This window comes from Saimiri boliviensis, chromosome 6 (assembly GCF_048565385.1).
Source record: "Saimiri boliviensis isolate mSaiBol1 chromosome 6, mSaiBol1.pri, whole genome shotgun sequence".
NCBI lineage: Eukaryota > Metazoa > Chordata > Mammalia > Primates > Cebidae > Saimiri > Saimiri boliviensis.
The window spans coordinates 47,643,081-47,670,933 of record NC_133454.1 but is presented as its reverse complement, the minus strand read 5'-3'; the positions used below and the strand labels follow the sequence as shown (position 1 = coordinate 47,670,933).

The 27,853-nt window shown below is 45.0% G+C and overlaps 2 protein-coding genes across 5 annotated transcripts in view; both read right to left on the bottom strand.

Moving 5' to 3' along the window:
• DIXDC1 (DIX domain containing 1) overlaps positions 1-16,243 on the bottom strand; it is a 97,612-nt gene extending 81,369 nt beyond the window's left edge. The window contains exons 1-5 of one of the 3 annotated variants that reach the window (XM_074400574.1): positions 14,290-14,378; positions 7,618-7,773; positions 7,381-7,433; positions 6,168-6,215; positions 5,415-5,619 (exon numbers count right to left, since the gene is read on the bottom strand). In XM_074400574.1, coding sequence (XP_074256675.1) covers positions 5,415-5,474 — 60 coding nt within the window. In that variant the 5' untranslated portion in view covers positions 5,475-5,619; positions 6,168-6,215; positions 7,381-7,433; positions 7,618-7,773; positions 14,290-14,378. Of the gene's footprint in view, positions 1-5,414; positions 5,832-6,167; positions 6,216-7,380; positions 7,434-7,617; positions 7,774-14,289; positions 14,384-16,149 lie in introns of those variants that run through there. The other 2 variants (XM_010334571.3, XM_003923714.4) reach the window with 2 other exon arrangements.
• A 699-nt stretch (positions 16,244-16,942) lies between these two features.
• On the bottom strand, positions 16,943-26,034 carry C6H11orf52 (chromosome 6 C11orf52 homolog). Of its 2 annotated transcripts, XM_010334573.3 has the most exons (4): positions 25,004-25,984; positions 19,434-19,471; positions 17,956-18,017; positions 16,943-17,719 (listed from the first exon to the last, which is right to left on the bottom strand). In XM_010334573.3, the coding sequence occupies exons 1-4, from the start codon at positions 25,033-25,035 to the stop codon at positions 17,471-17,473; spliced, it is 381 nt and encodes a 126-aa protein (XP_010332875.1). In that variant the 5' UTR covers positions 25,036-25,984; the 3' UTR covers positions 16,943-17,470. The 2 variants fall into 2 exon arrangements, with proteins under 2 accessions (XP_010332875.1, XP_074256674.1); XM_074400573.1 differs by lacking the exons at positions 17,956-18,017; positions 19,434-19,471 and having other exon boundaries at positions 25,004-26,034.
• Between the last annotated feature and the right edge of the window lie 1,819 nt (positions 26,035-27,853).

Genomic DNA, 27,853 nt, shown 5'->3' with positions numbered 1-27,853 from the left:
CTGTGGGAACAAAGCCAATGAGCCTGGATGGGGAGAGGAGAAATCAAGTAGGATAGAAAAAAGAAGGCGGGGAATCTGGTGCTGCGTTGCTCTGTACACTTAACAAGCCTTTAATTTCTACAGCAAAGCACAGAGGAATTCATTGTGAAAATGTCTGGAAGCCTCTAATGGGCCCAGTGTTGCCACTACTACTCCACGGAAGGCACAAGGCCCTTAGGAGTGATGTTTCACTTGCCAATCTTCTTCCTCACTCACTTTATGTCCCCCCTTACGGAGATGAGACCAGACCAGACCAAAACTCTTCGTGTGTGTGTGAGACAGAGACAAGAGTCTCACCCTGTGGTCCAGGCTAGAGTACAGTGGCAAGAACATGGCTCACTGCAGCCTCAACCTCCTGGGCTCAAGTGATCCTCCTACTTTTGCCTCCCAAGGTGGCTGGGACCCCAGGCATGCATGCCACCATGCCCAGCTACTTTTTTTTTTTTTTTTTTTGAGACAGAATCTTGCACTGTCACCCAGGCTGGAGTGCAGTGGCGTGATCCGGGCTCACTGCAACCTCCACCTCCCAGGTTCAAGCGATTCTCCTGCCTCAGCCTCCTGTATAGCTGGGATTACAGGTGCCCGCCACCATGCCCGGCTAACTTTTTTTTTTTGCATTTTTAGTAGAAACAGGGTTTCGCTATGTTGGCCAGGCTAGTCTCAAACTCCTGACATCGTGATCCACCCGCCTCAACCTCCCAAAGTGCTGGGATTACAGGCGTGCGCCACCGCGCCTGGCCTAATTTGTTTGTTTGTTTGTTTGTTTTTTGTTTTTTGTTTTTTTGAGATGGTGTTTCACTCTTGTTACCCAGGCTGGAGTGCAATGGCACGATCTCGGCTCACCGCAACCTCCGCCTCCTGAGTTCAGGCAATTCTCCTGCCTCAGCCTCCTGAGTAGCTGGGATTATAGGCACGCGCCACCATACCCAGCTAATTTTTGTATTTTTAGTGGAGACAGGGTTTCACCATGTTGACCAGGATGGTCTCGATCTCTTGACCTCGTGATCCACCCGCCTCGGCCTCCCAAAGTGCTGGGATTACAGGCTTGAGCCACCGCGCCCGGCCTTTTTTTTTTTTAATTGTAGAGACAGGGTCTCATCAAGTTGCCCAGGCTGGTCTAACTCCTGGGCTCAAGCAATCCTCCTGCCTCAGCCTCCCAAAGGGCTGGGATTATAGGCGTGAGCCACTATGCCTGGCCTCTTCCTGTATTTCTAAGGGACTGCCAAGTGCATGAATCTTAACGTGGAATTTCAATTTCTACTTTTCTATTTGGAGGAAAACAGGTAGGGAAAGTCTGCCAGATCTAATGTTCAAAAGGTTAAGGTTCAGACAACCAATTTCCTGTCAACCATCATTTTCATAAACCATTCCAACTTTCAGCCTCCCAGGCCATTCACACCACAGCTGATCATAGGTTCACTCTTCCCCGCAAGTAAGATTTCTGAATCACCTCAATTTTCCCAAGTTTGACACTCTGAACATCTAGTTTATCTTTTTCTTGTTTTTCTTTTGTTTTTGAGAGGGAGTCTTGCTCTGTCGCCTAGGCTGGAGTGCAGTGGCGCAATCTTGACTCACGGCAACCTCTCCCTCCCAGGTTCAAGCAATTCTCCTGCCTCAGCCTCCCAAGTAGCTGGAATTACAGGTGCCCACCACCATGTCCGGCTAATTTTTGTATTTTTAGTAGAGACGGAGTTTCACGATGTGGGCAGGGCTGGTCTCGAACAACTGACCTTGTGATCTACCTGCCTCAGCCTCCCAAAGCGCTGGGATTACAGGTGTGAGCCACAGCCCCTGGCCTATCTTCTTCTTCTTTTTTTTTTTTTTTTTAAGAGATGGGTCTCTCTCTGTCATCCAGGCTGGAATACAGTCATCAGTCATGTGCAGTCACAACACCCTGCAGCCATTAACTGCTCGGCTCCAGTGGTCCTCTTGCCTCAGCCTCTCGGGTAGTTGAAACTAAGGGCATGCACCACTGTACCTGGCTACTTCATCTTCACTGGCCTGTGAGCTCCAATAGGGCACAGACTGTGTTACTGGATTTCTATGGATTTCCTGATCCTGGCACAGTGACTGGCAAACACAGTAATTCAGAGAATATCCAGTGAGTGACTGCTTGCATGCAGGTACTAGACGAGCAGGAAAAGAAATCTGGTGTCAGTGAGCAGATGGGTTAGTAAATGTTGAGTCCTTTTCATATCAGTATACCCTATCTCTTCCTATAAACTCCTTGGAAGCACAAACTGAGTGTTTTTCAATTCTTTTATCCATCCCCTCTCAATAAATTACTGATTTATGAATAACTGAATAAATGAATCCTCATTAGCCCAACCATATTACAATCTCAGGTCTCTCAAAACTTCCCAACACAAGCACCAAAGCTGTTTATACAGAAAGTTCAGCCCCCCAAAGAACACTTGCAGAAATCCACGTTGGCACGTTTACAACGTTCATAGAATACCACCAATACCAAGTAGCAGAGAAAACAAATAGCTTTGAGGCAAATGCAGATTGGGGAAATTGTGATCTATAGGAAGCCTGGCCAAGCCATAGGAAATGGGGGATGGCAGCCAGGGTGGCAGTAGCCAAAACTTGTGGATAATTCACGGTCCAAATTAACCACGCCATTTAAAGGGATTGCATTGAAAGCACTGACAAGGACCAATTCTGTGAGTTATTTACCAGATATGTTGAGGCCAGGCCACTGTGTAGGAAATGTGGTAGAAGAAAATTATATCACGCATGGCTATACATAGTGGCAAAGGATTGCGAACAGAAGCCAACAGTAGGTAAAGGGAAACCAGGATTCAGAAGGCAGGGTTTCTCTCTGCTGCAGGGTTCCCTTATAATTAACCAATTAAGGCCATAGCTCCATTTCCCGTGGCAGTTTTCTCTGCCATAGAGAATGAGGTCACAGCCCTAACCACACAGACCTATAAAGCATCTGGGTGATGAAGAATAGCTTTAGATATACTTGAATCATTCCCAAGAGGTGACTGGATACATGTGTGGTATTCATAGCCTCAGTAGAATTCTCAGAAGAATTAAAGTGTACTCTGATACTAGCTTTTAAATCCCTGTTTACATCCTTATCTCAAGGACTCTAAAAAAAATAAATTGAATATAACTGGATCTATTAAGCAACCCTGGAGGCTCGAATAGGTCAAACAGGACCCCATGGATTCTAAAATAACCAATTCCACTATTATTCAGTAGCACTAAATGTAGTACTGTATGTAAAATGAATTATTTAATATAGAATGTGAAAGAATTATTTAAACTTCAAGGAACCATTCAAATTTAACGTATTACTGTTATTATTTAGATGATGTTTTTTCAGAAAAACCAGAAGTACTCACTGGCTATCAGAGTTCAGATCTAACAAAGAGGAACAGATGTACATTAGCTTGTGGAGGGGGTAGAGGGAAGTTTATCGGATGGGTAGAAAAATCAAATATCAGAGAAGGAAAAGAGGCATTACTGCATTATTCCATGGATCAATTAATTAAAAAGTTATGCATCTGTTGTTTTTATGAAGATTCCACTACCACCACAAAAAGATGACTCTCCCATTCCCCTTTTCCCTTATGCACTTATGTTTTTCAAGAACTGGAGGTCAGGGGATATTTATGGAAGCACCAAAGCATGAAACAGACGGCCAAGCCTCTTAGTTTACGTGCCTCTTCAGTCGAAAGGTTTTGAAGTGAAAATGTGCAGAAAAGAAAGATTAGGACCAACTCTGTGCTGATTTCCTCCTCCTAAACAGACAGTGGGACCATCAAGAACTGAGTTTCGTTGTTGTTATTGTTTTAAGTTGGGGCAGGAGGTATAAGACGACTAAAAGAGCTTCTGCTACAATTCGTGAATGAGTCAGACTTACGCAGCTAAAGAACAGGGGCAGCCCAAAGGCAGAGAGTCAGAAAAGAGGAACCAGAATATTGGAATCACTCAGAGGTAGGCTTCCTGGTTCTTCTGTGTTTCAACTCTTAGATTATAGCTCTTTGTTAACAATCCCCTTACATGTGTTGAAACAGAAATGATGCAAAGATGAGGTGCCCTGCAGTGCAGACAGGATGTAAGCTCTGCCTTTCACCGAAGGTTGTGACACCCCTTGGCCAAAGGAAAATTCCGACTCAGGTTGGGACAGCATTTCTGCAGTTTTCCTCTGCTAGGAACAAGGCTGGGGCAGGGGGGCCAGAAATGGGGAGGGTTCTGTGGCAGGTCAGGCTGCAGAGCTTCTTAATTAGAAACAGGAATTAAGGAAGGAGTCTGTAGTGTAGCTGGAGAAATAAAACCTTATACACGAATTTATGAGAATGGTTATTTCTGGGGAAAAGGCCGGAATGGTGGGAACCAAAGGCACTGCAGTCTTCCCTGTAATGTTCATATTTAACAAGACAATGTATTCATATGTTGAGTAAAAACTGATTTAAAAAATCTTAAATTTCAGAGAGTCGCAGAGGGAAAAAAAAAGAGAGAGAGAGAGATTGATAGAAAAGGAGGGAGAGAGAAATGAAGAAAGGCACAACTAACAGCATAGGTTTCCCTGGATGCTGGGCTAAGACAACCCGCAGGAGTGGGGCTTAGCTGCAGTGGAAGACGTATGAAGCAAATCTTGAGGGGAAAGCATCCCATACCAGAATTTCCTGGGTCACAGAAAAGCAAATGGAATAAACAGAATTGTGAGAGAAACAAGTTGGGAGGAAATGACCCCTTGTCAGCCATAGCCCATCCTGCCTGTCAGATTTAGGTCCCAGCTCCTCTGCTCTCACATGGGTGCACATGCTGGCTCCTTGGGACTGGGCCCAGGACCTAGATCTCCTCTCGCTCTGTAGCACTTCTCAGACAACCACGTCCTTGATTGCAGAGAAATCTACTGCCCCGGACTCAGAAAGAGATTCAGACATGAAGAGGGCACTTCACATGCACCATCTACAGTCCCTTGCCCTCTTAAACTTTCTACCAATGCAGTACCACCCCATCATCCCTTGGCTCCGCTGGTTAGCTCCTGAAATATATGAACACTTTTGTCAATATGCAAGGATTCCCTGAGTATTTCCTTTGGGAGAATCTCTGGGGAGGATGGAGACACCCCCTCTTCTGGAAGGAGGTGATATCTGAATTATGGTCCTGTCCTCTGGATTCTGGTAAACTATCAGGGAAGGTCACGGCCCAGCGTAGCTGTGGGCAGGCGGCCCTTCTGATTTCTCCTGGTTCACCCATCTGCACCGCACGAACTACCTTAGCCCTCTTGGGGTTCTGCGGGCAATTTGCTCTGGGGTCCCTAGAGGATGGGGACAACGGAGGACCCCTTCCGGAGACTAGGCGGGAGACGCTGGGCGAGGGAAGCTGAGGAGTGGGAGGAGCTGGACATTTACCTCATTGAAGCCCTCCTGCAGGACGTCCAGTAAGTTCCCTCGGGTCAGGCAGGCTAGCATTGTTCCTACTGGGGGCTCCCGGGCGGGGTCTCCAGCCCAGCGGCCGCAGCTGCCTCCTCCTCCGCCCTCTGCACACAAAGGCTCTCGGCGCTCAGCTCATTGGGATCCCTCCGGAGTCCCGCATGCCACTTACTGGAAACCTAGACTGGAGCCAAACTAGCGGCTTACACTGGGCATGCTCGCACGGGGGCCTCCGCAGGAGGGGCCAGGCGCGGTCTCGGTTCCTATGGAAACAGCTGGGTGCGCTCTGGGTGGAGCAGCGCTGCAGGGCTGCCCCCAGCCCCGCTACCATGCGGGAAAGCCCCGCAGGCAAGCGGGCTAGCGAGGTCGCGCGCTGTACGCACGCACGCACGCGCGCACACACCCCCCGGGCTGCTGCGCGGGCGTGTGTGCGTGCGCTACACACACACACACACACACACACTCGTTGACCAACAGGCGGACACACACACACACACACACACACACGTTGACCAACAGGCGGCCGGGCTGGCGTATGGATGCACTCGCAGCCACACGCGCGCGCACACACACACACCACACCAGGCTTGCAAGCGGGTGTGCCCCGCGGGGAGAGCGCGCAACACACACACGAACACACACACGCACGCACGCACTATTTTAAGGCCACAAACACCCTACCAGAAGGTGGATAGGAAAGGGCATGAATCATAGGATTTTCCCCAGACTAACCGAAAACCGCAACGTTTTTCCACGTGGGTCCTGGACAGTGAGGTCAAGCTAAGGAAGAGGAAACAAGGGAAAGAAAGAAGAAAGAGAAGAAGGAGCAGAGGAAGAAAGAGGAAAAGGGGATAGAAATAACTTTAGTTATTGATGGTATTCAATAGAATACATTCAATAGAACAGTGCTAAACATCACACAGGATCACAACAGAAACATCAAGGATGACCAAGTCTTTTCCAAAATATTTCTTCTTTCATTCTTTATAAAAATAACTGCTAAATTGTACAACCCCTATTCTAATGTGTTTTAAAATAAATGGGTTTTAATTAAAGACTGTAAAAATGTCCTGGTGCATTTGAAAGAGGTAAAAAGCTTCCTCAAGTGAAACAGAAAGCTATTTTACGCCGTTTCTAACTATTTAAGTCATAGCCTTGATTATTTATTTTTAGGAATCCTAGTCATTTGGAACTCAGTGCAAATTCTTGTTTCTACAGGAAAACTTGACGCTGAAAAAACATTCATTTTACATTCCACCTCATGATCCCAGATGGAGAGGAAGGGTTTACAGAGCATTAGGGCTCAGAGAAGGTCAGGGCCTTGTCCAAGGACACAGCCAATCAGTGACAGGCGGCTCAAGGAGCTAGGAATCTACGGTCATGATTTTCCGGAAAGTCCAGATTCCTCCTCAAACCCTGATTAGTACCTTAGCAAGAAAAGTCAGTAACGGCTCTTATTCAACCTAATGACCTCCTCAGGTCCTTAGAGAAAAAGAAAATCCTTACCAAGAGGAGCAAGATTAGCAATACCTTGTCTGAATCTCTAAAGCTGCTAAACACAAAGATGTTTCTGAAAAAGAACACATCTCCCTCTGACCACAATAGGCAGGGGGCAGAGGGTCAGCACAGGTGTTGAGCCATAGCTGCTGGTTGAATGCAGTGGGTTCTATTCTGGATGATGCTAGGGAAAAGGTAAGACACCAAATCATTCTAAACCAGAGCAGCCCACAAGTCCGAAGACCCCTGTCCTTCATAATCTAGCTGAGGAATGTAACTGCCAAGAACTCCCTTTGGCACTACCACACTTCATGGTGTAACGCCCCTGGAAGAGTCACTAACCCATGTCAAGTCAACAAGTTCTTTTATAAAGAAAAGCATGAAATTTCAAACAGCACAGACTTGCATGCAACACATCTACATGCATAATAATGCAAAACCAAAATACCTAGTTGGTGGATCCCTGGGTAGAGAATTCTGATTGGTTGAGAGCTCCTCATGCTTTGTACACAGAGCAGAAAATATTGAGACATCAGAGGGAGATCCTGCTGACAGTTTTCTATGCCAGAGGTCAGCATTTCTCAAACAACAAGTCTTTGATCGAAGTAGGATCTATGAGCTCAGTGGTTAAAAAAAAGACTTACAAAATCACTGAATTTTAAAGCTCCAAAACATTTTGGCTCACCTTCCTTACTTGGCCCAACTCCCTTGTATCACAGAAGAAGGCAGCAAGGCTAGGAGAGGTGCTCACAGTTACTCAGCAAGTCAATATGGAAGAGAAGATGTGAACTAGAGGCCTCGAGTCTGGCCCTGTGCTTTTTGCACTGCCCATCACAGCATGCTGGAGGAATTAAGAGAGATCTGTAGTGAATATATTTTTAAAAAATATATTATAAGGCATATGCTCCCATATTACACTATTCCCTAAAACTCTGTAACTATACAAACCACGTATTCTAGAGCAATGGTGTTTACTAGAACTGCCTGTGAAGATGGAAATGTTCTATATCTATGCTGTACAGAACAGTGGCCACACATGTGGCTACTGAGCACTTGAACTAAAGCTAATGCAACTGTGGAACTAAAATTTTAATGGCATTTAATTTTGATTTAACTAGTACAATTTCAAAATATTCATTCTACTGTCCCCATAGACTATTAAGATAAGTTCTAAAAATTACACTTTTTTACATACAATCTGCCTCACACATTTGGAAAAGGCACAAAATTCCTGTCAGACCATATAATGTCCTTTTTTTTTTTTTTTTTTTTTTTTTTTGCTCAGAAGAGATGTTCACCACAGTTATCTTAGTTGGCCTTACAAAGTGGTACAGGTGAAGAACTGAGCTTTAGCTCCAAACAACAGTAACATTTACCATTCCTTCCATCCTCCCGATCCTATCATGTTGTAATATCAACATAAGAGCTGGGAGAGTATGTCGGCTAGCTACAAGAACTAGGAATAATTGGGACAGTGATCAGACATTCCATGGTGTTTGCATGTGGGAAAACTGCAAGCCGTCTGGGTAGCTGGAACCACTCCCACTCCTGCAGGCCAGTAATTCACTCTGCCTGGAAGCAGAAGCAAAGAACCCAGGACTGCTTTCTGCATATCTCTGCCATGCTGCCTGATTTCTGAACTTAACCTGGCTTCTTCAGTCCTGCATTATTTTGACAATAATGGCAGACACTTCCCCCATAAACTAAAAGCTACCCCAATATCTATATACAACAGTAATAATAGCAAAATTGAGCTTTTACCATGTGCCACACCCCGTACTCAGCACTTAGTAGATTAGCTCATTTGACTATCAAATTACCATAAACAGTGGGTTTTTTACACATAAAGAAAGAGAGGTTTGGAGAAGTAATTTGTCACAGACCCAATAGCTACTATAACGTAAAGCCAAAGTCCAGGTTCTTAACCATTATGCAATACTTTCATATGAGCTTGCAACATGGAAGGTACTCAGTAAATATTTTTTCTTGAATGAATGAATGAGCCAGTGGAGGAAACATTCATCACTTCTGTTAATATATAGAGTAGGCCGGGCGCAGTGGCTAGCACCTATAATCCCAGCACTTTGGGAGGCTGAGACGGGTGGATCATGAGGTCAAGAGATCGAGGCCATCCTGGTCAACATGGTGAAACCCCGTCTCTATTAAAAATACAAAAATTAGCTGGGCATGGTGACGCAGCCTGTAGTCCCAGCTACTCGGGACACTGAGGCAGGAGATTGAACCCAGGAGGCAGAGGTTGCGATGAGCCAAGATTGCGCCATTGCACTCCAGCCTGGATAACAAGAGCGAAACTCCATCTCAAAAAAAATAAAAATAAAAAATAGAGTAACATGTTAGCCTAAGTAAGACATTGAGCCTTAAAACAAAACCATCATTTGGTGGAAATATTGCCTGTGGCTTCTCTCTGTGTAAAAATAAGAGGTGTGAAATTCAAATCTATATAAAATTTAACACAACTATTATGGGCAATAATTCATGACTATGAAGTAACAGAAAGGCAGTTCGAATAAATAAATAATTACAATTGTCAACAAAAAATATTTTAAATGACTCTCAGAAATAATGTCTTTTTTTTTTTTTTTTTTTTTTTTGAGACGGAGTTTCGCTCTTGTTACCCAGGCTGGAGTGCAATGGCACGATCTCGGCTCACCGCAACCTCCGCCTCCTGGGTTCAGGCAATTCTCCTGCCTCAGCCTCCTGAGTAGCTGGGATTACAGGCAAGCACCACCATGCCCAGCTAATTTTTTGTATTTTTAGTAGAGACGGGGTTTCACCATGTTGACCAGGATGGTCTCGATCTCTCGACCTTGTGATCCACCCGCCTCAGCCTCCCAAAGTGCTGGGATTACAGGCGTGAGCCACCGCGCCCGGCCAATGTCTTTTATTTTTTAAGAGACAAGATCCTCTCACTCTGCTGCCCAAGCTGGAGTGCAGTGGAATACACAATTAACACACAAAAATACAAAAATTAGCCACTTATGGTGGTATGTGTCTGTAGTTCCAGCTACTCAGGAGGCTGATGGGGGAGGCTCTCTTGAGCCTGGGATTTCAGGCTGCAGTGAACCATGACTACACCACTGCACTTCAGCCTGGGCAACAGAGCGAGACACTGCTTCAAAAAAACAAAAACAAACAAACAAAAAACATTAAACAGCCTAGCATGTTCAATACTGTGTCAATTAGCACTTAATTATAGGTAATTTATGAATGTGAATCTTTATCTCTTTTAGTGTTTTCTCAAGCCAAATATAAACCATTTTTAATACCCTCTATTTTCCTCTCATTCATTTATACATTATTTCATTAAACATTCATTAAATAGATGCTGAGCACCTCTTATAAGTCATTACATACCAGGTTTTTTGTTTTTGTTTTTGTTTTCTTATAAGATGGGTTTCACCATGATGGCCAGGCTGGTCTTGAACTCCTGACCTCAGGTGATCCACCCACCTTGGCCTCCCAAAGTGCTAGGATTACAGGCGTGAGCCACCACGCCCGGCCACCAGGTCTTATTCTTTTAGCAAAAACTTGAAGAACTGACAGTTACGCATAAATACATACATAACACATAGGGGCAAGAAACAAGACTGGAGGGAAAAATAGTAAAAGGAAGACTAGTAAAACTGAGAATCCAGTAACTAGTACGTGAGGAAAGAGTATACATGGTAAATGCGACAGACTGAGTGGGCAGAAGAAGGGAAAAAGACAGAATGGTGAAAGACTAGAGTAGGTTGTCGCCAAAGTAATCACCAGATGCTACTGCTTAATATAAACCTCACCAAAGCAGATATGCGAAAATATTCTATATGATTTTTTTAACCTATTCCTGGGTTATGGATTTCTTTTCTTTTTTCACATAAAGTTTTAAAATTCACATTTCAAAAGTTATCTGCCAGTGGCCAGGCACGGTGGCTCACGCCTGTAATCCCAGCACTTTGGGAGGTCAAGGCAGGCGGATCACTTGGGGTCAGGATTTCGAGACTGGCCTGGCCAACGTGATGAAACTCCATCTCTACAAAAAAAAAAAAAAAAAAAGATACAAAAATTCATTGGGCGTGGTGGCCTGTGCCTATAGCACCAGCTACTTTGGAGGCTGAGGTGGGAGAATCACTTGAACCCAGGATGTGGAGGTTGCAGTGAGCCGAGATCGTGCCACTGCACTCCAGCCTGGGCAACACAGTAAGACCCTGTCTCAGAAAAAAAAAAGAAAGAAAGAAAGAAAGAAAAAAAGAAAGAAAAAAAAAGGTTGTTTGCCAGCTATCCTGTGGGTGAATATTATACTAAGACTAGCGACATCTGGTGGATATTTTGGAAGTGACACTTGAGTTTCTCTGTAACAGCACCGAAAATACACCCCTATGCCTCTGGCCTGCCAGTTGATCAGGTGTCAGAGCTCCACATCAGTAATTACATTACCATCAGAACACCTTTCTGCAAGATTCAAGGTCTCATTGAAACAGGTAGCCAGATTTCTACCAAGGCCTAACTGCCAACTGATGTCCACCTGCCTCCTGAAAGATGTATACAAAATCTTACCCCACAATTCTTTTACAAGGTAATTTATTATTTTAAATGTTCACATTCTTTGATGTATTTATTTATTTATTTATTTTTATGACTGAGTCTTGCTCTGTAGCCTGGGCTGGAGTGTAGTGGCGTGATCTTGCTCACTGCAACCTCTGCCTCCCAGGTTCAAGCGATTCTCCTGCCTCAGCCTCCTAAGTAGCTGGGACTACAGGAGTATGCCACCTCGCCCAGCTAACTCTTTGTATTTTTAGTAGTGACTGGGTTTCACCGTGTTAGCCAGGGTGGTCTCAGTCTCCCAACCTCGTGATCCACCTGCCTCAGCTTCCCAAATTGCTGGGATTACAGGTGTGAGCCACCATGCCCAGCCATCTTTTATCTTTTTATTTTTCATTTATTTATATTTTGAAATGGAGTCTCACTCTGTTGCCTGGGGTTGGAGTGCACTGTCATGATCTCAGCTCATTGCAACCTCCGCCACCCGGGTTCAAGTGATTCTCCTGCCTCAGCCTCCTGAGCAGCTGGGATCACAGGTACCTGCCACCATGCGCAGCTAATTTTTGTATTTTTCGTAGAGATGAGGTTTCACCATGTTGGCCAGGTTGGTCTCAAACTCCTGACCTCAGGTGATCCAACTGCTTTTGCCTTCCAAAGTGCTGGGATTACAGGTGTGAGCCACCATGCCTGGCCTGACATAGTCTTTTAAAAAAATTATTTTTGGAGACAGTGTCTTACTCTACTGCCCGAGCTAGAGTGCACAGGCACAATCACAGCTCACTGCAGCCTAGACTTCCCAGCCTCAAGCAATCTTCCCACCTCATTCAGCCTCCTGAGTAGTTGGAACTACAGGTGCATGCCAGATCCAGCTAATTTTTAAATTTTTTTGTAGAAGTCGGGGGCGTCTTGGCCAGATGTGGTGCCTCATGCCTGTAATCCCAGCACTTTGGTAGGCCAAGGCAAGTGGATTATTTGAGGTCAGGAGTTTGAGACCAGCCTGATCAACATGGTGAAACCCTGTCTCTACTAAAAATACAAAAATTAGCCAGGCATGGTGGCAGGTGCCTGTAACCGCAGCTACTCGGGAAGCTGACACAGGAGAATCACTTAAATCCAGGAGGCAGAGGCTGCAGTGAGCCGAGATCATGCCATTGAACTCCAGCCTGGGCAACAAGAGCAAAACTCCATCTCAAAATAAAAAAAGAAAGAAAATCAACCCGGTGCAGTGGCTCATGCCTCTAATCCCAGCACTTTGGGAGGCCTAGGTGGGCGGATCATTTGAGGTCAGGGGTTCAAGACCAGCCTGGCCAACATGGTGAAACCCTGTCTTTAAAAAAGAAAGGAAAAAAGAAAGAAAGAAAGAAGGAAGGAAGGAAAGGAAGAATGAAAGAAAGAAAAAGAAAGAAAGAAAGAAAGAAAGAAAGAAAGAAAGAAAGAAAGAAAGAAAGAGAAAGAAAGAAAGAAAATCAAGGGGGAGCCTCACTATGTTGCTCAGGCTGGTCTTGAACTCTTGGCCTCAAGTAATCCTCTGGCTTCAGCTTCCCAAAGTGCTGGGATTACAGGCATGAGCCACCACCTCACCTGGCCTGACTTAATCCTAAATAAGGAAATTAATTCTTTACAATGTGGGGGGCAAGGATGAGGGAAAGTAAAAGTCCAACAACAGAAACTAGTTAAGAAAATCACAGCCATTTTGTTTACCAAACACATGCCAACATTAAAACAAACATCTTAACAATTTTATGTTAACATGACATTTTAACATAAAATCATTTTAACAATTTTTTGTTAACATTAAATGAAACAAAGCAAGTTAAAAAGTTTGCACAGCATGCACAGTATAACATCTCATGTTAAATATATACTAACATGGTGAAACCCTGTCTCTACTAAAAATACAAAAAATTAGCAGGGCATGGTGGCATGTGCCTGTAGTCCCAGCTACTTGGAAGGCTGAGGCAGGAGAATTGCCTGAACCCAGGAGACGGAGGTTGCACTGAGCCGAGATCACACAACTGCACGCCAGCCTAGGTGACAGTAAGACTCCCTCTCAAGAAAAAAAAAAAATGTGTGTGTGTGTGTGTGTGTGTGTGTGTGTAGAAGAAAAGACTGCAAGTATATTTCCCAGAATATTAACAGTGTACTTCTGGGTGGGAGAATTATGGTTTGCTTTTTTTTTTTTTTTTTTTTGAGACGGAGTTTCGCTCTTGTTACCCAGGCTGGAGTGCAATGGCGTGATCTCGGCTCACCGCAACCTCTGCCTCCTGGGTTCAGGCAATTCTCCTGCCTCAGCCTCCTGAGTAGCTGGGACTACAGGCGTGCGCCACCATGCCCAGCTAATTTTTGTATTTTTAATAGCGACAGGGTTTCACCATGTTGACCAGGATGGTCTCGATCTCTTGACCTCGTGATCCACCCCCCTCAGCCTCCCAAAGTGCTGGGATTACAGGTGTGAGCCACCGCGCCCGGCTGGTTTGCATTTTTAAATATTTTTCCAACGCTCTATAATTAACATACATTATTACTTGTTATAGTTTGTTATAACTTTAAATCTTTTAAAAATGGATATATTCTGATTAATTGCTAGAATTTTTCAACCTCTGCCTCGTTTTATTAATTCCAGAAAAAGATGAATCAAGGTCAAAGAGAGCTATTAATAGAATTTCCACAAGAAGGAAAAGCAAAAAAAAAAAGACAAATATATAAAATTCTGTTCTAGGATCTGAGTCCTGATGGAGAAATCTCCAGAGGTAAAATCGTACTGAAATTCCAGAAACATCATCATCCTTTTCACAACAGTACACCAAAAACTTACAGAAGGCTCTGTTGGCAGCAAGGAGTTACAGAATCTCATTACCACTTGGGTCCCCATCTTCAAGTGTCCCTAGAAGAACTGAATCAGGGCCAACCTTAAAACAGAAAGAATAAGAAATGTACAAAATAACAGGCCAGGCAAAAAAAATTTTTAAAGCTAAACCAACCTAGTTGGGGCCAGGCCCCTCCCCAAAACGTACCAACTTAAGTTATCTTGAAGTACCAGAAATAGGACCCTGGTTAGCAGGAAGTCCAGCTGAAGATATTACGAACAAGCACAACAAGGTTATCCCGGTGGCATTTAAAATTTTATTTTATTTTTTTTAGAGATAAGGTCTCGATCCAGCACTTAGGATGGAGTGCACTGGTGCAGTCATAACTTACTGCAGCCTTTAACTCCTGGGCTCAAGTGATCCTCCCACCTCAGCCTCCTAAGCAACTAGGACCACTAGTGTACACCACCACACCCAGCTAACCCAGTGGCATTTTAAAACCTGGTTAGGTATTAATAGTAATAAAATGAAGAGTAATACTCCTCTATCACTAGTCAAGCAACAATGCATTTTCCCTTCTTCCTATATTTATCAGTCAAGGACCACAGGAAGTATTCTGAAGATAATCAGGAGAAATACTGGAAGCTCTGCCAATGGCATCTACTTTCCGCTATCCTCAGAAACTCAGTTTTAACTCAGAGAGACAGCATGTGTAATTAATTCTTTCTTTCTTTCTTTTTTTGAGACAGAGTCTTGCTCTGTTGCCCAGGCTGGAGTGCGGTGGCACGATCTCCGCTCACTGCAACCTCTGCCTCCCAGGTTCAAGCGATTCTACTGTCTCAGCCTCCCGAGTAGCTGGGACTACAGGCGCCCACCATCAAGCCAGGCTAATTTTTGGCATTTTTTAGTAGAGATGGGGTTTCACTACGTTGGCCAAACTGGTCTCGAACCACCTCGGTCTCCCAAAGCGTTGGGATTACAGGCGTGAGCCATTGCGCCCGGCCACCTTCATTTAAATATATAGCAAATAGGCTAGAGAGTTGCCCTACCTATGGGGGGGGGGGGGCAGTCCTCCAACCCACCTTTTCTGAATCGCCTGCATGGAGTCTTTGCCAGACAACGGTCGGGGAAACAGTGATAATGGTAATGATAACGGCAGCCAACATTTGACTACAAACTATGTACTTGCTGCGAGTGCTTTAAATTATTACACTTTTGAGGCCGGGCGCGGTGGCTCAAGCTTGTAATCCCAGCACTTTGGGAGGCCAAGGCGGGCGGATCACGAGGTCAAGAAATCTAGACCATCCTGGTCAACATGGTGAAACCCCGTCTCTACTAAAAATACAAAAAATTAGCTGGGCATGGTGGTGCGTGCCTGTAATCCCAGCTACTCAGGAGGCTGAGGCAGGAGAATTGCCTGAACCCAGGAGGCGGAGGTTGCGGTGAGCCGAGATCGTGCCATTGCACTCCAGCCTGGGTAACAAGAGCGAAACTCCGTCTCAAAAAAAAAAAAATTATTACACTTTTTGGGGTTGATACTATTATTGCCAACTTTTGTGTGTGCATGTGCTACAATTTCATTTTCGGTACTCTACCCGTCTTTAATCATCTCTCTTAGTGACCAGCCGAGAGGAAGCGGTATTTGGGGAGAACGGAGAATAGACTGAGAAAAGGGAGTGCATTACCCCTCCTTTCCAAGCTCTGAAAGTCTGAAGCAGGAACTGCAGGCTAAGAATGCACAAGGCTGAGAGCAGGTTTGGCCTCCTGCTACCCACTTCATCCTTGCCACCTCTACGGGTCCCCAGTTTCAATCTGGTTGCTCAACTGGGGTAATATTTTTCAGTTACCCGCCACCTTTCAGCACCTACCTCTTAAATGATGGATCCATCTGGTTCGGCATCTCTGTCCCCAGCCCTCCCGGGCTCAGCCTGCCCCTGCTCTGGTGTTGTCACGGCATTCCTGTTGCCATGGTGATGCGAAGGCCCGCCCCAGGCCCCGCCCGCCTCCATCCCGCTGGAGCCAACCCCTGCCGGCCTTGGCCCCGCCTCCGGCCCTCCGGATCCCTCCTCCTGCATGCCCTGACCGCACCCCTTGCCGGCCCAGATCCCGCCCCTGCCGTTTCGGACCCGCCAGACCACAACTAATGCCGGCATGGACCCCGCCCAGGGACCTGCGCCCTCTGCCAATGGGAGCCCGCCCTCTCTTCTCCTAAACCCCTCCTCCTCCAGCTCCGCCTCCGGCCGCGGCCTCGAGGTGGGGCCGGAAGGCCTCTCTACCGGCTGGACCTTCGAACCGCCCTTAAAACTGGGCGGGATCTGCTGTCCTAGCGAGGAGACTCGGAGCTCCGCCCCAGAAGACGCGTCAGGCTTGTTCCTCAGGCCGTTTATTGATCCAAGCGGCCCCGCACCCGCGAGATCCCACAGTCCCGCCAAGGGAAGTTTCCGGCCCTCGCAGTGCTGTCGGTCTCAGTGAGTTGAAGTCCTGTAGGTCATGGTTGGAGAACTCTTCCTCCACGCCTCAGCCCCTTTCCCCCATTTGTCTGTTAAGGTCTGGAACCAGACCCAGCCACTGAAGAAATGGCCCAAACCAGCCCTGGTTTCTGAGTGCAAAAGCTCAGAATGCTTTTCCAGAGCACCTCCCCTTTAGCTTTGGAGTTTAAGGTGTGTGAAAAAAATGATACCATTTAATTCAAGTCCGACAAGGTAAGCCCACGTGCTTATAGGGTAACCTGCTCTTTCTGCGCTTTTCAAAAGCAGGAAAAACAAAGGTGGGGTCGAAGACCTACCTCCCTGCACATGCCACCTAACCTCATGTGGAATTCTATCCACCCACAGCTAAACCAATTGTAACTCCAACCGAACAATGGCAAGTAAGAAGCCAGAGGAGAAACTGGGGACGCCCACAATTCAGGGGCTTTGGAGTTCTTTTTTTTGTTGTTTTTTTGTTTTTTTCTTGAGACGGGGTTTCACCATGTTGGCAAGGATGGTCTCGATCTCTTGACCACGTGATCCGCCCCCCTTGGCCTCCCAAAGTGCTGGGATTACAGGCATGCACCACCGTGCCCAGCCTGGAGTTCTTCAAGCTTAAAACATGGCCAACATCCCTGGGTTGCCACCCAATTCCCCAAAGCAGTAGATTCTCCCGCACAGGAGTAGTGGTTAACATGGGCTGGGTCTGCCTCCCCAAGGCTCACACCAGGGTCCCGTTCTTGCTGTCATAGCGAGGTGTGGCCTGCGGGAAGCGAAGGATCGCATACTCTGTAGCGTGTTCTAAATGCACGTGTTTCACCTCCCGGCCAGAGCGTGGCTGGGGACGGCTGCACACTTGAATGTCAGCGTAATGTAAGTTGCTGTCTTCTGACATGAGGCCTGGACTCCTCTGTTGAGACCCTTGCTGCTGTAACACTCGCTCATACGTATGTCCTGTTGTTTCGTGGTCCTGCGAGGAAAGGATAGCATTATGGGAGATTCGTGGCTTGGTTTTGCCCCTCACCTCAATGCAGGGGCAGGTCGACTGATACCCCTCCGCTTTGCTCCTTTGAGGGGCAGAGGAGGACAGACAGAGCCAGCAGATTCTATAGGTGACTGAAATGTGTCTATTGCAGGGCAAAAGATTTGAGTACTGGGATCCCATGTTCGAGCAGCCCCAGAGAGGGGACAGAGGCCTGTCATTACCTTTGGGTCATTCTGCGGCAGCTCTTGTGGCTGCGGCTTCAGTGTCCCTCTTGCTTGGCTTCCTGAGAGAAAGAAATTCAGCTTAAATCCATTCTCTCTTCCCTGTCTCTATTGAGATTCCTTCTTCAAATCACTATTAAACAATTACGGCAGGCTTCTGTCTAATATCCCTGTCTCCATTCTCACGTCTTTTTTTTTTTTTTTTTTTTTTTTGAGACAGAGTCTCACTCTTTGACCAGGTGCCAGGCTAGAGCGCAGTGGCCGATCTCAGCTCACTGCAATCTCCGCCTCCCTCGGCTTCAAGCAATTCTCCTGCCTCAGCCTCCCGAGTAGCTGGGACTACAAGCATGCACCACCACATCCAGCTAATTTTTGTATTTTAGTAGAGACATGGTTTCATTATGTTGGCCAGGATGGCCTCAATCTCTTGACCTCATGATCCACCCACCTCAGCCTCCCAAAGTGCTGGGATTACAGGCGTGAGCCACTGTGCCCGGCCCGTTCTCACTTCTTTTACGTCTGCTAGTCCTAAATCCAAAGCAGGGTTTACAATCTAGCCCTTTCACAGTCTGGCCGTAACATCCCCCATCCTCAATTTTAACAGCCCCTAACAGAGTTCAACATGAGAACCCATTATGTGCCAGGCTCTCTGTCATGTTCTCGGGTTGAAAGGATGAGTAGGATGTTTCCTCTGCCTCAGGGGGCTTACAGCCTGCGAGGGGAAACAAAGAAGTAAAAATAAGTAAACAGACTTAAAATGCAAGGTGGTGAGTGCTGGAGTGCAGTGGTTCGATCTCGGCTCACTGCAACCTCCACCTCCCAGGTTCAAGTGATTCTTGTGCCTTGGCCTCCCAAGTAGCTGGTTCTACAGACCCATACAACCATGCCTGGCTAATTTTTGTAATTTTAGTAGAGTTTCATCATGTTGGCCAGGCTGGTCCCAAACTCCTGACCTCAAGTGATCCGCTCACCTTGGCCTCCCAAAGTGCTAGGATTACAGACGTGAGCCACGATGCCTGACCCTTTGCTATTATTTCTTTGACATTTTGACATCAATGTATTCTCCCATTCTCCCACAGCATGAGTGTAGCTCATCTATTATTGTACCGGCAGATGATATTACAATTGTTTGTTTATATGAATCTATCTCTTAAATTTGATTTTCAGCTCTTCCAAGGCTGAGATCATGTGTCTTTCTTCTTGTGCCTCTTTGCCTCCTTGGGACTCCACACAGATCCTCACATACAATATAAGTGCTGAGTAAATATTTGCTGAAACCAACCCTGCCACTCTGAAATAATGGAAAGGAAAACATCCAGAGAACTGGTCTTGAATGCAGTAACTAGGATTCTTTTTGATGTTCTGTCTCCCTTTATTCTTTCACTCCTTTTCTACCCTTATACTCTTTCCAAAGATGGCAGTTCTATTGTCTTCTCTAATTTGCCTCCCCGGGACTCTCCCCCCAGCCCCAAAGTTACCTCTTTTCTTTTTCTTCTTGGAAGTTGATGGGCAGCTCCTGTGACAGGAAAAACAGATCACCCATGTGCAAGAGCCCTGGCCTCTGCCTTCCCTCTATCATTTGCTCTGTGATCTCTCTAACATTCTGATGAACTTCCCCTACCTCCCTCCAACAAAGATTCACCCTGAGCCAGGTTCAGTCCCAAAGCATTAGTCAAGGGTACCACACTTCTCCCAGATGGATGGTTCTGGAAGGTGGAGTAGTACAACTGACATAATCAGACCCAAAATACAGCCTCAGGCAACCAGGCACTTCATGCCAGGATGTATCTGACTTGAGGGCTATTCTGGGATTGTCTAACAGGCTAATCCCAGCAGTGGGTGAGGGAAGCCTGCCAAATGATAGAATATTCTTGAATCCAGAGACCCTCTTGCAGTGCTTTTTTTTTTTTTAACTGGTTTTGCCAAACTGGGATTTTCATTCTGGGAGTCATGGAAGCTGCCACAACCTGGGCTAACTAGTTACAGCCCCTCAAAGCCCTTTCTTAACAAGTGACCTTCCTCCCTAGTTCCCTGTCATTGTTTTTAATTAACAGAGAAAGTGAGAGATGTTTAACCTTTAACATGTTTCGGAGAACTTTGTCTACAGAACAGGGAGCACTGAATTTGGTGAGTGACTCAGCTATCCTGCCTCACCATAGGGCAGACTTCTTATATTTATTTCTGAGCCCCTGGGGTCCCCAATGGTGCCCGTGTGTCTACGTGATTGGTAACTGTTTGATGCCCAGAAAGACAACACTGTCTGAGGAAATAGGCTAAATAGTTTGGGGCTTACTCTGGATTCTTTTTCTTGCTTTCTTGCTAGTACATTTCCAGCTCTTGCCAGAGCCAACCCTGTTTGTCTGATCTTTCATCTCCTGGGAAGTTTCCTCCTTTGCTAATTGGAGAGAGAGATAAGACTGACTTCTAAATCATGAGGACTACTGTGGAAAAAAAAAGTTAGGATTTTTCCACACACATTTGACAGAGGTTTCTGTTTTGATGTAATTTTTGGTTTTGCTACAGCTTGCTCAGTTAGTTGACAGCAGTTGAGTCTCCAGCCAAACTCTACAGGTGGTTCAGAAGAAAAACTACTTCTGTGTTTTTCGACTTCCTCTTCTGACACTTCAGCTCTTGCTTTATGTTACTGCTGCTCAGTTAGCCTTATCCTAAGAACGAGACAATCTTCTAATTCTTTACCACTTGTTACTACTCTTTACCTACTTATTTTATTTAAATGGATGGAGAAAACACTAATCCTAAAATACATAGACTAGGTCTATCCAGTGTTAGTGAACAGAGCCTGTTCTCAGGTATATTGTGCAATGCCTGGACACAACCCAAATGGAGTGAAGTAAATATTCATTTAGGTTCACAGGTGATGGGCTTTTATTTTTAGATTTAAGGAAACTAAGTGGGCATTCTCTTACAGTCGTAATAGAAATAAAAAGTTGTGCAATCCTTCTAGATGCAATTGGCAATAAGTGTAAAAAGCCTTAAACATAAATGTGCATACCCTCTGATGTAGCAATTCCATGTCCTAAGAAATAATTATACATGTACAAATATGGATATTCATTATAACATTATTTAAATTGCAAAAAATAGGAAATACTCTGAAGGTCCAACATTTGGTAACTGACTAAATATATGACATATCCAATTAATGGAAAATATGTAGCCACTTCATAAAGAATGTTGGAAGAACACTTAACATCATGGAAAATTTTACTCTTTATTAGGTTAGTAAACAGATATGCTTTGGAATAAAAGCTGTGTACATTTAAAAAACATGTGGAAATATACTAAAATGTTCCCATCATCTCTGGGTGCTTATATTTATGGTTGCTTTTTATTTTCTGCTCTTTGAAGAAGTTAAATTTTCTGCAGTGAATGATTATTATGTTTGTAATCAAACAATAACTACAAAGAATATTTTAAAATAAAAGTATCTTCATTATTCATAATATCTTTAAGCCTCTGGGGGTTTATTGTGATAACAAAAAATAGTGAACAAATTTTTATCCAATCCTACTAGTATTTGAAGAGGAAAAGAAAAAGATTTTGGTTGGACTGTTTGGTATAGTGTCTCTGGAATGGGCTGTGGAGTCAGACTCATGAGGTCAGGCTAGCTATGAGACCTTCAGCAAATTTTTAACCTCTCTGGGCTTCTGTTTTCTTATTAATAAAATGAGTATGATAGGCCAGGTGTAGTGGCTCAATCCTGTAATCCCAATGCTTTAGAAGGCTGCGGCAGGCGGATCATTTGAGGTCAGGAATTTGAGACTAGCCTGGCCAACAGGGTGAAACCCGTCTCTACTAAAAATACAAAAATTAACTGGACATGGTGGTGCCCATCTGTAATCCCAGCTACTTGAGAATCACTTAAACCCAGGAGGTGGAGATTGCAATGAGCCAAGATTGCACTACTGCACTCCAGACTGGGCGATAGAGTGAGACTCTATCTCAAGAAAACAAAAATGAGTATGATAATGGAATTCAGAACTAATGGGATTACTGTAAGGATTAAATAAAACGAAAACATGAAATACTTAGCATGGCTCCTAGCATATAATAAGCATCAGTAAAAGTTCACTACCAATGACTGTCACCATCAGAGAACTAACCAGTAATGAAAACAGAATACCAATACTTGGGAAGAAAGAGAATAAAAGAATCTGTTACATCTCCTTCTCTAGAAGCTTTTCTATGCTTCCGGATGTCCTGTGTCTATAGGGCATCTCAGAGTTTAAAGGGTGCTTTATTTTTTCAATCCTGACATTCCAGGAAACATATTTCTGTTCCCATTTTACAGATGGGACAACTAAGGCCCTTTTTACTAACTTAATAGTAAAATTTTAAAGGTTGGGCGTGATGGCTCAAGCCTGTTATCCCAGCACTTTGGGAGGCTGAGGCTGAGGCAGGCGGATAACCTGAGGTCAGGAGTTCAAGATCAGCCTGGCCAAGATGGAGAAACCCCATCTCTACAAAAAATATAAAATTAGCTGGGCATGGTGGCACATGCCTATAATCCCAGCTACTCGGGAGGCTGGGAAGCTGAGGCAGGAGAATCGCTTGAACCCAAGAGGCAGATGTTGCAGTGAGCTGAGATTGCACCATGATGTTAGGTGTTCTTCCAACATTCTTTTTGAAGTGGCTACATATTTTCCATTAATTGGATATGTCATTTATTTAGTCAGTTAACAAATATTGGACCTTCAGGGTATTTCTTACTCAGTAAGGCCAAGGGACCAAATGTCCTTTTATTACTATGTCTTCTGTGTCTATCACTGTGCCTATAGTACATGTTCAATAAATATTGCTTAATAAATGAAGGCATAAATAAATGAGTAAGTAGAGTAGGACTTGAATCCAATGTACTACTCCAAAACCTGTGTTTTCCAATGCACCTCATTTGTCTATCTAAATATAATGGTGCTTTATTTAAAACATGACATCCTCAAGATCTGCCCCAGGCATGGAAGGCAGTAGACAGGATAAAACCAAAACCAGGAATTTATGGCAGTGATGAAAATTTTGGGAAAGAACAGTAACAGTGCCACCGATAATTTATTATGAGATTTTCACATACACAATATCTTTTGCTCTTCAAAATAAGCCTGTGATCTGCACAATGTAGGATGTATTATCTATATTTTACATGTGAGGATACAGATAAATTAAGGGACTTACTACCTATAGTCACATAGCAAGTAAGTGTGAAAGTCATATTCAGAAATTCCATGAATATTCTTCTTCTTCCTACTTCTTCCCTTTTATTTTTATTTTTGAGACGGTCTCATTCTGTCACCCAGACTAGAATGCAGTGGTGTGATCTTGGTTCACTACAACCTTAACTCAAGGGCTTAAGCGATCCTCCTGCCTCAGCCTCCCAAGTAACTGGGATTACAAGCACACACCACCATGCCTAGCTAATTTTTAATTTGTTTTGTAGAGATGGGGCCACCCTATGTTACCCAGGCTTGTCTCTAACTCCTTTTTTTTTTTTTTTTTTTTTTTTTTTTGAGACAGTCTTGCTCTGTCACCCAGGCTGGCCTCCACTCATGCAGTCTTGGCTCACTGCAACCTCTGTCTCCTAAGCTTAAGGGATTATCATGCTTCAGCTTCTCAAGTAGCTGGGATTACAAGCATGCACCACCATGCCTGGCTATTTTTTTTTTTTTTTTTTTTTTGTATTTTTAGGAGAGATGGTGTTTCGCCATGTTGGCCAGGCTGGTCTTAAACTCCTGGCCTCCAGTCATCTGCCTGCCTCAGCCTTCCAAAGTGCTGGGATTACAGGTGTGAGTCATTGCATCTGACCACTTACTTCTGCCATTTTTTTTCTTTTGAGACAGAGTCTTGCTCTGTCTCAAGTGCAGTGGGGCAATCTTGGCCCACTGCAACCTCTACCTCCCAGGTTCAAGCAATTCTGCTTCAATCTCTCAAGTAGCTGGGACTAGAGGCTCCTGCCACCGCACCTGGCTAATTTTTTTTTTTTTTTTTTTTTTTTGTATTTTTTGTAGAGATGGGGTTTCACCATATTGTCCAGGCTAATCTCAAACTCCTGATCTTGTGATCTTCTCGCCTCAGCCTCCCAAAGTGCTGGGATTACTGGCGCAAGCTACCATGCCCAGCCACTTCTGCCCTTTTAAATAAACATTGCTTCAAAGTTGATTTGCTTGATCTGGGAAGCAATATTATGCAGTGGTTCAAAAGGTGGGCTCTGAAGTCAGTTGGAATCTTGGTTTTTTTGCTTATAGCCATTTGACCTTAGCCAAGTTAATTAACTTCTCTGAGACTCAACTTCTCAGCTGACTGTAAAATAGGAAGAGGGGAAAACCACTTACCTCATAAAGTGTTGGAAAAACTAAATGAGACTGTAAAATGCCTGGCACATAGAAAGCTCTCAAATGCTACAATTAATTACTCTCATCTGGGGAAGAAGGGAAAGGAGAGAAGGGGAAAGAGAAGAAGAGAACACAGAAAAACAATGCCAGTTCAATATTCCTGCCCTGCTCTGGCCATTCCTCAGATAGCTAGCTTGGCTCTGCTTTCTTTTTCTTTTTTTTAAATTTGAGATGGAGTCTCGCTGCGTCACCAGGCTGGAGTGCAGTGGCATGATCTTGGCCCACTGCAAATTCCACCTCCGGGGTTCAAGTGATTCTCCTGCCTCAGCCTTCCGAGTAGCTGGAACTACAGGCAGCTAATGAGCCACCACACCCAGCTAATGTTTGTATTTTTAGTAGAGACGGGGTTTCACCACACTAGCCAGGATTATCTCGATCTCCTGACCTCGTGATCCACCTGCCTCGGCCTCCAAAGTGCTGGGATTACAGGTGTGAGCCACCGTGCCCAGCCTCTTGGCTCTGTTTTCTAAGATCTCCTGAAAGGAGGTGCTGCTCAGGTGTTGGAACCAGGAGGTTCCAGCCAGAGGAAGGTGGCAGTGGGAGGCTGGCAGACAACTATCTCCAGGTGCTCTGATTTTCGGGGCCTCCACATCCACCAACAGAGATACAGTAGATGTTTCCCTCTGCCCTTCCACCCTACTCACCAGCTTCCCCCGCAGCAGACCCGGTTTCCCATGGCACTCCGTCTCCAAGGGAGCCCAGCTGTTTTTATGCATCAAGAGGCTTGTGCATTTCCTGGTTCCTGGTTGAGCTTTCCGCCAGCAGCTCCCGGAGTGTGTGTCAGTGTCAGATTTCAACCTAGCAGGTTGGACTTCAGAAGCCACCTGCTGGAATGATTCCCAGGTGACTGTGTTCCCAGCCAAAGGGTAGAACAACACACAGGCTCCAGGTGAGAGCTAACTTCAGGATTTGAAGCACCTTTTGATGAAGCCATGAACTTGAGCTTCAAGATTCAATAAAAAGAAACCTGAGATACAAAAGTGCTCTTGGTTTTCCTGAGGAAATGCTTCTCCGCTACATCACTCAGTCTTTGAAATATATCCTCTATAACAGATGAGTGTCTTATGTAGTAGTTTGCACGGTACCACTCAGGTTTAACTGAGTTTCACTTTAGAGGTAATTGGTACCAGTTTTTTTTTTTCATCTTTGTCCAGATTCTGGGTTGGGATACTGGAGTCTCTTGGAAAATGAAGTTTAGGGAATTGGGTTCCTCAGATATTCTCCCTTGCTATTTGAAATTGATGTGGGCAAATCACTTAACCTTTATTGGGCCTAAGTTTCTAGGGCTGTAAAATGAAAGAACTGAATCTAATCCCCTTTCTGGTATAAAATCAGATGATTCTGTGATCTGAATGGCCTCAGCACTTCTTAACCACTCACTCCGCTATCCACAGTTCAGAACTACTGATTCTCCACTTACCCTTCAACTCTGTTTCTCCTTCCATTTACCCAAAGTTAGACTCACCCCACACTTACCAGTAGAAAATAGGGGCTCTAGGAGAATCTGGGAAATCTGTCATTCTTGTCTTCAGTTCTCTCACCCCATTTTTAGTGTTTTCCTCAGATGCCTGGTTATTTGTGTGTTCTTTTTTTTTTTTTTTTTTTTTTTGAGACGGAGTTTCGCTCTTGTTACCCAGGCTGGAGTGCAATGGCGCGATCTCGGCTCACCGCAACCTCTGCCTCCTGGGTTCAGGCAATTCTCCTAAGTAGCTGGGATTATAGGCACGCGCCACCATGCCCAGCTAATTTTTTGTATTTTTAGTAGAGACGAGGTTTCACCATGTTGACCAGGATGGTCTCGATCTCTCGACCTTGTGATCCACCCGCCTCGGCCTCCCAAAGTGCTGGGATTACAGGCTTGAGCCACCGCGCCCGGCTATTTGTGTGTTCTTTAAGTGGATGTTTAGGTCCCACCACTCAGCTCTGCACTCCACAGAGAGTACCCTGGACTTTGAACTCCTCTTATGAAACATGGGGATTAGAGTGACAATCTTACAGGATTGTGCTGGAAAATAAAGCTCTATGGCAGGACCTGGCATATGGAACATGCTCAGTAAGAGTTAAGTATTGTTGTTATTATTACAAAGCAACTTATTTTCTTTCTTTACTTTTTTTTTTTAATTGAGACGGGGTTTCACCATGTTGGTCAGACGGGTCTCGAACTCCTGACCTCAGGTAATCCACCTGCCTTGGCCTCCCAAACTACTGAGATTACAGACGTGAGCCACCACGCCTGTCCATTTTTTTTTTTTTTTTTTTTTTTTTTTATGACAAGGTCTCAATCTGTCACCCAGGCTGGAGTTCAGTGGCTAGCTCATTGTAGCCTCAAACTCCTAGGCTCAAGAGATTCTCCTGCTTCAGCCTCCTGAGTAGCTGGGGCTACAGGTTCACACCACTGTGCCTAGCTAATTTAAAAAAAAAAAATCTTTTTAGAGATAGAGTGTTTTTTGTTTGTTTGTTTGTTTGTTTTTGAGATGGAGTTTTGCTCTTGTTGCCCAGGCTGGAGTGCAATGGCGCGATCTCGGCTCACTGCAACGTCCGCCTCCTGGGTTCAGGCAATTCTCCTGCCTCAGCCTCCTGAATAGCTGGGATTACAGGCACACGCCACCATGCCCAGCTAATTTTTAGTATTTTTAGTAGAGACAGGGTTTCACCATGTTGACCAGGATGGTCTCGATCTCTTGACCTCGTGATCCACCCGCCTCGGCCTCCCAAAGTGCTGGGATTACAGGCTTGAGCCACTGTGCCCGGCCAGGGATAGGGTGTTTTTATTTCCTTTTCATTAATGTGAGATGGGGTCTCGCTATGTAGACCAGGGTGGTCTCGAACTCCTGGCCTCAAGCAATCCTCCTATCTCAGTCTCCTGAAGTGCTGAGATTACAGGTGTGAGCCACCATGACTGGCCAAGATAGGGTCTTGCTATTGTTGCCCTTGTTGGTCTTGAACTTCTGGCCTCAAGTGACCCTTCCACTGCGCCTGGTTCCTATATTTTACTTTCTTTTCTTGTGCCCTAATCATTGCACTGTCTTGTAGCCATGCTTCTATGCAGTCCACTTTGTACTCTACCATTAACTGTATCATTTTCATCCACTCCTTCTCCTCCCAGTTTAAAAGCCATTAATGATTTCCTGTCACCTATAGGATAGAGTTCAAACTGCTTAGCCTGGCACTCAAAGCCCTCCACAATCTCGTTCCTTTTTAGCCACCCCTTCTGTAATGTTTTTAAAAGCACAGAAGCATCTGGGTTTACGCAATGACTTGGCTCATGCCTGCAATTCCAGTAGTGCTTTGGGAGACTGAGGCAGGAGGATCACTTGAGCCTAGGAGTTCAGGATCAGCCTGGGCAATATAACAACACCCCATCATCTCTACAAAATATAAAAACTAAAAAATTAGCCAGGAATGGTGATGCATGCCTGTAGTCCAAGCTACTCAGAAGGCTAAAGTGGGAGGATTACTTGAGCAAGAGAGGTTGAGGCTGCAGTGAGCTGTGA